Source organism: Culex quinquefasciatus, chromosome 1, assembly GCF_015732765.1.
Source record: "Culex quinquefasciatus strain JHB chromosome 1, VPISU_Cqui_1.0_pri_paternal, whole genome shotgun sequence".
Taxonomy (NCBI): domain Eukaryota; kingdom Metazoa; phylum Arthropoda; class Insecta; order Diptera; family Culicidae; genus Culex; species Culex quinquefasciatus.
The window spans coordinates 82,584,129-82,597,591 of record NC_051861.1 but is presented as its reverse complement, the minus strand read 5'-3'; the positions used below and the strand labels follow the sequence as shown (position 1 = coordinate 82,597,591).

The following is a 13,463-nucleotide window of genomic DNA, read 5'->3' as shown; positions in this document are numbered from 1 at the left end:
ATTCGATCATAAATCGTGTGACATAAAATTAAAATGTATGAGTTACCATAAACTGGAGTCAATTGGGACACATGGGGCGAATTGGGACAGCAGTTTTAACCATGTTGGAGCACAATATTTTGATTTTTCTGGTTGGTTTCGGTTAGAACAGACTCAGACCATTAAAATGTGTACATCCATATCCAAATTTAAAAGATTTAAGTACTCTAAAAACTGCTGTTCCTATTCAGACTGAAGTCCCGATTCGCTCCAGATTACGGTAGTTCATTTTCTAATAGAATTATCAATGCTGCAAGTTTTCCGGATATCCGAAGTCCCAGCTCTACTGGGGGTGAGTTCGGGTTAAACAAAATTGAATAAATAAACTTAAACAAAAGTTGCATCGGCTCTTCCTAAAACGCCCTGCCATGCCCAAACACAAGCATTCATGAACTACAGAAATTTGTTCAGGGGACATTAAACTATAACTTGAAGCACTAGACGATCACATTTGTATGACTAAAGTATGTTTGTAAAATGTATTTCTAATCAAAAATACTTTTAAAAAGCACTTTTTTTAGCGCGCGAGTTGTAAACCATTTTTGGGTATTTTTTATTCTTGAGCAATTCTCTGAGATTTCGGTCATTCGATTTTTTCTGTATTTTTTAATCCGGCTGAAACTTTTTTGGTGCCTTCGGTATGCCCAAAGAAGCCATTTTGCATCATTAGTTTGTCCACATAATTTTCCATACAAATTTGGCAGTTGTCCATACAAAAATGATATGTGAAAATTCAAAAATCTGTATCTTTTGAAGGAATTTTTTGATCGATTTGGTGTCTTCGGCAAAGTAACTTTTTTGGAAATAGTCGCAGTTTTTCATTTTTAAAAATTAGTGCCCATGTGTGCCCACCTTTGAAAAAAATAATTTTGAAAAGCTGAGAAAATTTTCTATATTTTGCTTTTTCGGACTTTGTTGATACGACCCTTAGTTGCTGAGATATTGCCTGAGATATGCAAAGGTTTAAAAACAAGAAAATTGATGTTTTCTAAGTCTTACCCAAACAACCCACAATTTTTTAATGTCGATATCTCAGCAACTAATGGTCCGATTTTCAATGTTAAAATATGAAACATTCGTGAAATTTTCCAATCTTTTCGAAAAAAATATTTTCAAAAATTTTAAATCAAGACTAACATATCAAAAGGGCGTAATATTGAATTTTTGGTCTTTTTAAAATGTTAGCCTTGATTGAAAAATTTTGAAAATATTTTTTTTAAAAAGATCGGAAAATTTCACGAATGTTTCATATTTTAACATTGTAAATCGGATCATTAGTTGCTGAAATATCGACATTAGAAACTGGTGGGTTGTTTGGGTGAGACTTAGAAAACATCAATTTTCCTGTTTTTAAACCTTTGCATGGCAATATCTTAGCAACTAAGGGTCGTATCAACAAAGTCCGAAAAAGCAAAATATAGAGAATTTTCTCAGCATTTCAAAATTATTTTTTTCAAAGGTGGGCAAACATGGGCACTAATTTCTAAAAATGAAAAACTACGACTATTTTCAAAAAAGTAACCTAAAAATGGTTATAACTTGAAAACGGTGCACTTTATCAAAAATTTGATGTCCTCTAAAACATATCAAAAAATAAAAAAAAATAAAAATAGTGTTTTTTTGCAAATCAAGTTTTAATGACAAAAAGTTAAATAAAAAATCACCAAAAATTTTTTTACCGTGTATCATTTTTTTTCAGTGTAGTCCATATCCATACCTACAACTTTGCCGAAGACACCAAATCGATCAAAAAATTCCTTCAAAAGATACAGATTTTTGAATTTTCACATATCATTTTTGTATGGACAACTGCCAAATTTGTATGGAAAATTATGTGGACAAACTAATGATGCAAAATGGCTTCTTTGGGCATACCGAAGGCACCAAAAAAGTTTCAGCCGGATTAAAAAAAAAATTAAAATCAAAGAAAAACGACCGATTCCGTAGAGAACTGCTCTCTTTGGAAACATTGTTCCTGACATTTAAAATGAGCACCAAGATTTTGAACAACTTAATTTTTTTAGACGCCCTGCTCTGAACACTACACAGAAAAAATGATGGTAATATTCATCAGGAAATGATGACAGATTTTGTAGCAAAAAAATGTGTAATATTACATCAGAAAATGATGAATTTTTATCAGGATCTGGTGAACACATTTTTTAGGTAATATTACTCAAAAAAGAGGTAATATTCTTCAACCTACCAAATATTCAGCATTCCAATTTTTTTGCTGTGTACAACACAACTTGAATCACAATTCAATGAAACAAACAACCCTTTATCCCATCTTTATCCCCAAGTTAACACCGCCCCTAGCGAGGAAAATCCCTGACCTGCAGCGCATTTATTCAAAATGAAGCCGTTTTTCCAATTAAAAGATTTAACAAATGCTCCGTTCTCGTATATTTTTTTTTCTCACTGTTCACACCACGCCAAACTCTCCCGCTGGCTTCTTGGGGAAATAAATTTATTTTTCACCAGATGCTGCAGCCGGACCAGGCCTGCAAAAATCCAAGAGCAAAAGGCTTTCGGTGGCAGCAGCAGCAAAAAATCAACCTTCAAAAAGCTCTCTCCAGCCAGCTGATGGTAATCGCAATTTATGAAGTCGTAAATTTGCAGAATGAAAATTTAATTTCCCTGGGAAGCAGAAAGAGAGAGAAAGAGAGAGTCGCAGCGGAACGTGCCCCTTTTTTTTGTGGTTGGGCAATGCTTTTTGTTGGTTTATTAGTATTTTTCTGTGCTGGCAGAATGTAATAAGTTACCATTAAGATCGTCACCGTCATCGTCCCCAACGCCGGTGGCCATTAAGGGTTAAAAGTTCCAGGGTGGCGCTTGAGAGGAACACGATTTTTGGAAGAATTTTAGTTGTTGAAGGAAAATTTTGCAAAATTCTTCAAATTGCTTCAAATTTTTATTTGTGAGATTTTGACAGTTTTATTTGATTTTTTTTTCGAAAATTGTGTTCCTTTCTAGCGCATAACCTCAAAAAGAGTATAATTTCCAGGGGGTCATTACAGTTGCGCCTAATTTAATAACTCATTTTTCACAGGAAAACCAGTGCCGATACCCACGGTCGGCAGATCCGGTGCACGCCGGACTGGAGCGAGAATGCCGTGTCCGGGGACCACCTGTGGGTGCCGACGTCCGTGTCCGGTGACTGCTGCTACCTGGGCGACAGCGATTGCACGGTGAGTACCGGGACTAGGACTTGATTGATGGCAGGGTACTTTCCTCTCTCTTAATTTGGGTAATTTTTTGAGGACCAACAGAAAAGGTGGAGATTGTCACGAAGTCACGGTTATCGCTAATCTACTTCTACTTCTACTTCTACTTCTACTTCTACTTCTACTTCTACTTCTACTTCTACTTCTACTTCTACTTCTACTTCTACTTCTACTTCTACTTCTACTTCTACTTCTACTTTTACTTCTACTTCTACTTCTACTAAAATTATACTTAATCACACCAAATTTCTTTATAGAAACGCTTAAAACAACCAAATATTTGTCATTTCCGCTCGTTGTCAGATTTGAAGCTGCCACAAAACGTTTTACTTCCTACCCGGTTTTGCTTCCCACCCAAAAGAAGCATAAATCTCCTTTTAGCAATTTTGCGTCATGGTTCACGAGAAATGCTTCATGTTCGTTTTTCCAGCTCATAACCTAAACAAACAGTACCATTCAAGGGTGAAAAATGTTTCCGCGTGCGTTTTTATTCAATGTTTTTTTTCCCTTTTCAAAAATAAATTCGTAATTCGATTCCGGTTTCACCCACACACACACACACACACACTTGACTAGGTAACTTCAAATCCACACACACACGTGAAAATATTCATGAAGCCGAAATCCTGTTCCAGCACGGTTTTTCGCGCAAAGTCAGACCTGGATATTAAATATTTGAAGAACAGCCCCCCACCGGCTCTGGTAACTCGTTTCGTGGGGTCGTTTTTATTGCCAGCGAAAGGGAACGTTCACTTTTTCTCCAGAACTGACTGCATTTCACATTCAGATCACTCAAATTTCCACACCCACGACGACGACGCGTGATATGACTCTTTTTTCTGAGCCTTTAGGGGGGAAAAAGAAAAAAAATGAGGAAAAACATGACAGGGAAAAAAAGTAGAAGGGGAACACAGCTAAACAAAACATAAAAAGCATTAAATTCCTCTTTTTGACGAAAAGGTCATATAAATTAGTTGGTAAATTACACAAAAGATTCTAAAAATCTATTAATGTTTTGAAATTTTAAGTTAATTTACTAAAAAAAAATTAAACAAAATTCAAAAAAATTCACCAAACAATATTTACAAGAATTATTTGATTGTTTGAAGCACAACAAAAATTTTAATAAAAATTGGAACCTTTTTAAATCGAAAGCACAACAAGTTGTCTTTCCTTTAAAAAACATTTCATTCATTCTAACTGTGCACGAAAAAAACGCAGGAAAGTTAGAGGTGTTTGGGAAAAGGACTTGCTGCCATCGCTGATTCAGATTCCATTACCCACCACACACACATGCCGTCACCGTCGTCGTTGGAGTTAGATTACGGTTCTCGGTGGCGTCCCTTTGCTGGGACATGGAATTCATGTATGTTTGAATGGGAGTTCCAAACTGGCAGCCATTGTATGTCCAAAAATGTTTATACAAACAAATATTTTGAAATAATTAAGCAAACAGGTTCAATCTTAATTAACCCCGTTAATTTTAAAATGCAACCAAATTTAAAAACAGTCCCAAAAGCTCATTTTGCCCTACTTTGTTTCTTGAATAACAATGTGTACTAAACCGCCACAAAAAGGACCTTACCAGGTGAGAAAGAGAATGAAATGGAGGCCAATCACTGACGGAAGTGAGAGCTAAACCAGCTGCGACTGGCATTTTTCTTCGCTGCTGAATTTACCGTGACATGTGTCTTGTGTATGGGTACATAGACGACGTATGTGTGAGTGTAACGGTTGAACAATGCTAAAATTGTGGTTCAACTACTTCATTGTATGAACTTGAAAAAAAATGATTGACGGTGAATAATTTAGTTGTTTTTCATAAATTCTAGAGTTTTTTTAATAGGTCCTATAAACATATGAAAGACAATAGCTTATAGCAATTTAAAAAAAAACTCTAGAATTGTAGACCATGCCATTTTGTTTGACTAAGAATGTTTGATTTAACTATTTAAACAAAAATTAAGAATATATCAGATAATATTACGAATGTATACGGTATTGAAATTGATAAAAAAATATATCAAATTTACAACAGATCGTTTATATAAAATTAAGGGAGAGTTGTTTCGCATCTTAAACACTATTAATGTTAACATGCATTCTTTGCATGAACGTGTTTCAAAACCAAAATTTGGAACAAAATAAGCTAGTGATTTTGCACGACAAAAAATCTAAATTTCGCGGTATGGCAAATAACAAGGCACGGGAATTTTACGGAAATTTCACGGTACTCTTATTTATACTTAAAATAAACGTTAACACATTTAAAAAAACAAAGTATTTACTGATCAGTGTCAAAAGTAGCAGTAGTTCCTGGCCGAAATAATTAGACCCGTATTTTTTTGTTTGGCCATTAGGGTGACCTACGCCGTCTTAGGGTGGTCTAAAAAATGGTAATTTTCATCGATTTTCGCAAAAACCAAAAAAAAAACGCAAATTTTGAGCCCGATCCGAGCACTTTTGTTTTTTTTTTTCCATGCTGTTTTCGTAGGGAATTGCTGTGTAAACGCAGGAAAATGCATTTTAACTAGTTTTCGGTTGATTAAACTTTAATTTTCATTGTGGTTTGGTTGAGCGTTTTAGCAGAATGCATTACTGTGAATACAAAGAGACGAGTTGTTCCTTTTAATTCCGCGGAATTAAAAGGAACAACTCGTCTCTTTGTATTTAATTTTCATTAAAATTTTGAAGAGCATGAGCATGAGCATGAGAGATCACCCATGGTTGCCCCTCCGTTGCTGAACAGAACCGTAATATCCTTTCAGCACTACTGATTATAGGCTTCGACGATCTAGTGGTGTTTCCCTTATCAACAGCATGTATGAATGCGCTGAAAAGATAAAACACCATGATTGCTAAAGCTAGATCAGTTGCGAATAGGTAACAGTCATTGGCCCATGGCGCCCGCCATGTCAGTTTGTAGACCTCGATTTTTAAGGGACGGAATATTAGTTAGCGCAGGTTGCTACTAGGGCAGCTGATTTACTCTGTGCTTACATGACGCCAGGAACCTGAAAACTTGTTAGTAGGATAGGGTGTTTGGTCAGGATTCATCATAGAAGATGATGATGCGACCCAAAATCATAGTGTTTGTTGAAGGTATTTTGTTTATTCTCAAGGCAAGCAATCGGAGGCTGCGGATGAGACATTTCCCGTTTATCTGTTGTTAAATTTTAAAATGAAATGGTCTAGTCTTAGGCAGCCGGCTGTGGAAAAAATAGAACCAAATCATTTGTAATTAAAACTGAAGGGTTAAACAGTGTAATTTTTAACTTGAGATGATTATACGAGTTTTGAATGATTGATGTTTAGTGAGTACTGATTAACTTTGCGAACGACGAGTTACGATGTATCGAGATGAAATGGTATGATAGGGTTTTGTTGTTGTTGCACATCGACAACGGACGCGAAAAAATTTACCGACCCGACGAAAGGCATCGCAAATCGAACTGGCTGTCATCGGACAGTCAAAGCCAGCCGCACCTTACGCACACACGCACGCGAAAAAACGAAAACACACTGCGACGGACGCGAAAAATGTTGCGACCCAACGAAAAGCATCGCGTCGAACTGGCTAACTGTCATCGGGACAGTCAAAGCCAGTCGCACTCACGCACACACGCACGCGAAAAAAAAACGAAAAACACTGCGACGGACGCGAAAAATTTGCGACCCAACGAAAAGCATCGCAAATCGAACTGGCTATTGTCATCGGGACAGTCAAAGCCAGCCGCACCTTCACACGCACACACGCACGCGAAAAAACGAAAACACACTGCGACGGACGCGAAAAAATGTTGCGACCCAACGAAAAGGCATCGCAAATCGAACTGGCTAACTGTCATCGGGACAGTCAAAGCCAGCCGCACCTTCACACGCACACACGCACGCGAAAAAAAACGAAAAACACACTGCGACGGACGCGAAAAATTTTGCGACCCAACGAAAAGGCATCGCAAATCGAACTGGCTAACTGTCATCGGGACAGTCAAAGCCAGCCGCACCTCACACGCACACATGCGCGAAAAAACGAAAAACACACTGCGACGGACGCGAAAAATGTTGCGACCCAACGAAAAGGCATCGCAAATCGAACTGGCTAACTGTCATCGGGACAGTCAAAGCCGGCCGCACCTTCACACGCACACACGCACGCGAAAAAAAACGAAAAACACACTGCGACGGACGCGAAAAATTTTGCGACCCAACGAAAAGGCATCGCAAATCGAACTGGCTAACTGTCATCGGGACAGTCAAAGCCAGCCGCACCTCACACGCACACATGCACGCGAAAAAAAACGAAAAACTAACTTAATCCGCCTATAGCCTTCCTCACTCATTACCAACAATGGCTGTACACAAATTTTATTTATTTTTTAGATCCGGAATAAAAAAGTACATAAATAAAACTTAAGTGGCCATATATCGAGACAGGGTTGCTAGATCATCAAGGTTTTGGACTCGTTGGAAAGGTCTTTTGATAACCTAACCAATGATAGGTCGTATGGTGGATCCGGGCATTGTTTGCATACATTTAAGTGAGATCCGGCTTCCAAAAGTACATCAATATCACTTAAGGGGCCATATCTCGAGACAGGGTTGCCAGACTTCAATGTTTTAGGCTTGTTGGAAAGGTTTTTGATAACCTAACCAACGATGGGTCGGATGGTGGATCCGGACATAGTTTACATACATTTAAGTGAGATCCGGCTTCCAAAAAGTACATCAATATCACTTAAGTGGCCATATCTCGAGACAGGGTTGCCAGATCTTCAATGTTTTAGGCTCGTTGGAAAGGTTTCTGATAACCTAACCAACGATGGGTCAGATGGTGGATCCGGACATAGTCTACATACATTTAAGTGAGATCCGGCTTCCAAAAAGTACATCAATATCATTTAAGTGGCCATATCTCGAGACAGGGTTGCCAGATCTTCAATGTTTTAGGCTCGTTGGAAAGGTCTTTTGATAACCTAACCAACGATGGGTCGGATGGTGGATCCGGACATAGTTTGCATACATTTAAGTGAGATCCGGCTTTCAAAAAGTACATCAATATCACTTAAGGGGCCATATCTCGAGACAGGGTTGCCAGATCTTCAATGTTTTAGGCTCGTTGGAAAGGTCTTTTGATAACCTAACCAACGATGTGTCGTATGGTGGATCCGGACATAGTTTGCATACATTTAAGTGAGATCCGGCTTCCAAAAAGTACATCAATATCATTTAAGTGGCCAGATCTTCAATGTTTTCGGCTCGTTGGAAAGGTCTTTTGATAACCTAACCAACGATGGGTCGGATGGTGGATCCGGACATAGTTTGCATACATTTAAGTGAGATCCGGCTTCCAAAAAGTACATCAATATCACTTAAGGGGCCATATCTCGAGACAGGGTTGCCAGATCTTCAATGTTTTAGGCTCGTTAGAAAGGTCTTTTGATAACCTAACCAACGATGGGTCGTATGGTGGATCCGGACATAGTTTTCATACATTTAAGTGAGATCCGGCTTCCAAAAAGTTCATCAATATCACTTAAGTGGCCATATCTCGAGACAGGGTTGCCAGATCTTCAATGTTTTTGGCTCGTTGGAAAGGTTTTTTGATAACCTAACCAACGATGGGTCGGATGATGGACCCAGACATAGTTTACATACGTTTAAGTGAGATCCGGATATATGTGAAAACACATTTATACATAACTTTGAACTACTTATCAAACTTCAATCTATATAAAACTCGATCTATGGGACCCTAAACCAAGTCGATGCAACGAGTTCGGGTCAAATCGGTTCAGCCAGTGCCGAGAAACATGAGCTAGTTTGTTGGTCACATACATACATACACACACACATACACACATACACACACACATACACACAGACATTTGTTCAGTTTTCGATTCTGAGTCGATATGTATACATGAAGGTGGGTCTACGACGTTTTTATACAAAGTTCATTTTTAGAGCAGGATTATAGCCTTACCTCAGTGAGGAAGGCAAAACACACTGCGACGGACGCGAAAAATGTTGCGACCCAACGAAAAGGCTTCGCAAATCGAACTGGCTAACTGTCATCGGGACAGTCAAAGCCGGCCGCACCTTCACACGCACACACGCACGCGAAAAAAAACGAAAAACACACTGCGACGGACGCGAAAAATTTTGCGACCCAACGAAAAGGCATCGCAAATCGAACTCAATTTTCATTAAAATTTTGAAGATTTTCGAAAAAAAAAATTTGCCCCTGATTATGCGGGCCGACATTGACGGGGGGGCGACATAAACTTTGAAATATATTCGCAATGGCTTTACTTTACACATCAGCAGCTCTCTACGGAACCTTCGGTATGCCCAAAGAAGCCATTTTGCATCATTAGTTTGTCCATATAATTTTCCATACAAATTTGGCAATTTGGCAGCAAATGATGTATAAAAATTCAAAAATCTGTATCTTTGGAAAGAATTTTTTGATCGATTTGGTGTCTTCGGCAAAGTTGTAGGTATGGATATGGACTACACTGGAAAATAATGATGCACGGTAAAAAAAATTTTGGTGATTTTTTTTTAACTTTTTGTCACTAAAACTTGATTTGCAAAAAAAACACTATTTTTTATATATATATTATATATATATGTTTTAGAGGACATCAAATGCCAAATTTTCAGAAATTTCCAGGATGGGCAAAAAATCTTTGACCGAGTTATGATTTTTTGAATCAATACATTTTTTTCAAAAAATCGAAACATTGGTCGCAAAAATTTTTCAATTTCATTTTTCGATGTAAAATCGAATTTGCAATCGAAAAGTACTTTACAGATTTTTTGATAAAACGCACCGTTTGCAAAATATAGCCACCGAAAGTTTGATTTTTGCGAAATATTTGCAGTTTTTCGATTTTTAAAAATAGTGACCATGAGTGACCATTTCTAATTTTTTTTTTTTAAAAGTTCAGAAAATTTGCTATAAAATTGTCAAAGAGGCATTGAAGATTGGACCTCGGGTTGCTGAGATAGGACCGCTTTAATAAAATGAAACACGAAAATTAAAGTTTTTTAAATCTCACCAAAACAACTCACCATTTTCTAATGACGATATCTCCGCAACTAATGGTCCGATTTACAATGTTAAGGTATGAAACATTCGTGAAATTTTCCGATCTTTTCGAAAACAATGTTTTCAAGTTTTTTTAAATCAAGACTAACATTTTAAAAGGGCCAAACATTGAATATTACGCCCATTTAAAATGCTAGTCTTGATTTAAAAAAATCAAAATATTTTTTTTCGAAAAGATCGGAAAATTTTACGAATGTTTCATGTATTAACATTGAAAATCGGACCATTAGTTGCTGAGATATAGTCATTAGAAAATGGTGAGTTGTTTTGGTAAGATTTAGAAAACTTCAATTTTCGTGTTTCTTTTTCTTAAAGCGGCTCTTTCTCAGCAACCCGAGGTCCAATCTTCATTGTCTCTTAGACAATTTTATAGCAAATTTTCTGAACTTTAAAAAAAATATTTTTAGAAACGGTCACTATGGTCACTATTTTTAAAAATTGAAAAACTGCAAATATTTCGCTAAAATCAAACTTTCGGTATTATTTTGAAAACGGAGCCCTTTATCATAAAATCTGTAAGGTACTTTTCGATTGCAAATTCAATTTTGCATTAATAAATAATGTCAAACTTGTTTTTGCATAAAACTTCGATTTTTCCAAAAATCACTATTTTTCAAATATTCATAGCTCGGCAAAAGATTTTTTGACCATGTTTCTCTATGGCTCAAAAGTAGATCGAAGCAATCCGTGCGCGAGAAATCTGTTTGTGGCCAGTGATAGCCATAACGGTGAAACTTGGATGGCGAACAGGAAATGGCCATTGCGGAAAATAATGGCGGATAAACAGCAACGGCGGATATCAGCCAGGATCGGTAGCACTCATTGACTCGAGCTCGAGGCCTCTAAAGATTTAACTGGCAACCAGGAAGTTTTTTGCTGTTTTGGTGATGTGCCAGTTCCGGTTTCGGCCGTCCAGCAAATCAAGGCCAGAAGTCTCAGAAGATTCAAGTCAGATTCAAGACCGATGATGCCGGAGTTGAAGCTACCCGATTTGGTGAGATCTTTCCTGTATAAATTTCAGAATATACTTTCACTTACTCTAACATTCATACAATCCATTTAAGACCAACCACGCCAATTTTACTAAATACGCGGTAGGGTGTTCCCTTGGTCGTTCGCTGTGAGTTGTGGATTGCCTGCTTCTCTAATGAAGGTTCGACGGAGGGGGCATGCTTATTAATTTCTCGTCGCTCCATACCCTCAGTGACGTGATGGGAACAAGGGCGTCTATGCAAAGTGTCCCTACACCCGCTACAAATTTCCGGCGCTTGGGGAGGGAAAAGGGAAACCATTTTATTTTATGCGCCGGTATATGTAGTATTAAAATTTGTGCAAAAAAACTTATGCACGTGGGTGTACAGTTTACGGAGTAAAAGATGATCGAATTGTTCACCTAGCGCTCAAAAGTTGCGGATTTTTGTCCCCTAAAAAATATCAAAAAATCTCGAAAATCAAAAAATACGTATTTTGGGAAATTTAGTTTTAGAGATAAAAAAAGTTGATTAAAAAATCTGCAATTTTTTCCGTGTTCCTATTTTTTTCTCAAAAGTCCTCAACAATACCTACAACTTTGCCGAAGACACCAAATTGACACCAAAATTCACTCAAAAGTTACAATTGTTTGAATATTTACACACAATTTTTGTATGGACAGCAGCCAAAATTGTATGGAGACTTGTATGGGTGAACCAATGACGCAAAATAGCTTATTTGGTCATAGGGAAGGCCCCCACAAAATTTGAGCCAAATAAAAAAATACAAATAAAATCCATTCCCGGTTTTGGTAGAGAATTGCTCACGTAGAACATGAGTATGGGAAATCTACTTGACCGAAATGTCAAGCTCAATGCTGAGTTTGAAAATATTACAATTTAACTTTGATTTCAAATTACAATTAAATATTTCTTAAATTATTATACCAAATTTTTGTAACCCAATTGCGCATTATGCTATCAAGCGCATAAATTTATTCATCACTTTCCTCTAATCCAGCCCGCAGACTTGCACGAATCGTTCAATGGTCGAAATAGAAGAAGAAACGCTCACGCAAAACGCAGGGAAAAGCTTCGCGTGAACTTCCTGCGAAAATATGAAAAGTCATCGCCACCTCGTTCTACTGTAACTAATTTTGTTTATTTTCCTCGTTGGGTTAGCATTTTTATTGGATTTCGTTTCGCAGGAAAAGCAACACTGCAAGAAACCGCAGGTGTGGGAATCTAATCTAAATAGAAGTTATTTTTTTGTGGAGCTGATCCAATGCACTTGTTGTGAATATTTTTATTAAATTTAGACTTGCTACTTTAAACCCCTTCTAAAATCTTGGATTAAGCAGCACACAGTAAACCATGAATGGCTTCAAGGATTACCCGGTGGGTGTCACTCAAGTGCCGCCATATCCTTTCACTTTGCCACCCGATCTCTACCCACGCTTACACAGGAATCCTGATCCTGACAGGGATAGGGATGTCCAACCAGCCAGCCAGCCACGTTCGTCCGTTTCGTTCTGCAAATCGCCCTAAAGCTGCACTCCTTAAATGACTTTGTTTTATCCTTCTAACTCGATGGGTGTTCTGTTTGAACAGGGGGTCATCCGTAAATTACGTTTGATTTTATTTTTGTCAAAATTTACAGAGGTGATGAAATTGACAAAAAAAACAATTTTCCTCCTCGTAATTCATGAACAACCCCTTCTTCAGCTAAAAGGATATTCCGGGAAATTTTCTGTACGTGGGACAGCCGTCTTATCGTCAAATGTCGCCAACCGCGCCACGTGGTGCCACGAAATGGGACAAGTTTGAGATATCACTTCAAGGATTAGCTAACGCCGCGGCTCGTGAACAGCACACATTCCCCAGGGGGTTGACATCAATCGAGTGGTTGGAAAATGGCCCCAACTTGGTGACGACGCCACCTAGATTGGTTTACGGCCTGAGGGCAGCGAAAGTGCGCGTTTGACGGTAAATTGAGGTCTTATCGTGGACTTGGCGAGTTGGAATGGGACTTTAACGAGTTCGAGTAGTGGAGGGAATTTATTGGATTAGTTGAGAAGAGTAAACTTTGCATGTGGTGTAGTTAATCCG

General features: G+C 37.9%; 1 protein-coding gene across 1 annotated transcript in view; it reads left to right on the top strand.

The window, feature by feature from the left end:
* Nucleotides 1-13,463, top strand: part of LOC6052745 (eye-specific diacylglycerol kinase) — a 106,423-nt gene that overhangs the window by 32,693 nt on the left and 60,267 nt on the right. Inside the window, 1 exon segment of the mRNA XM_038249192.1 lies at nucleotides 3,092-3,230. Coding sequence (XP_038105120.1) covers nucleotides 3,092-3,230 — 139 coding nt within the window.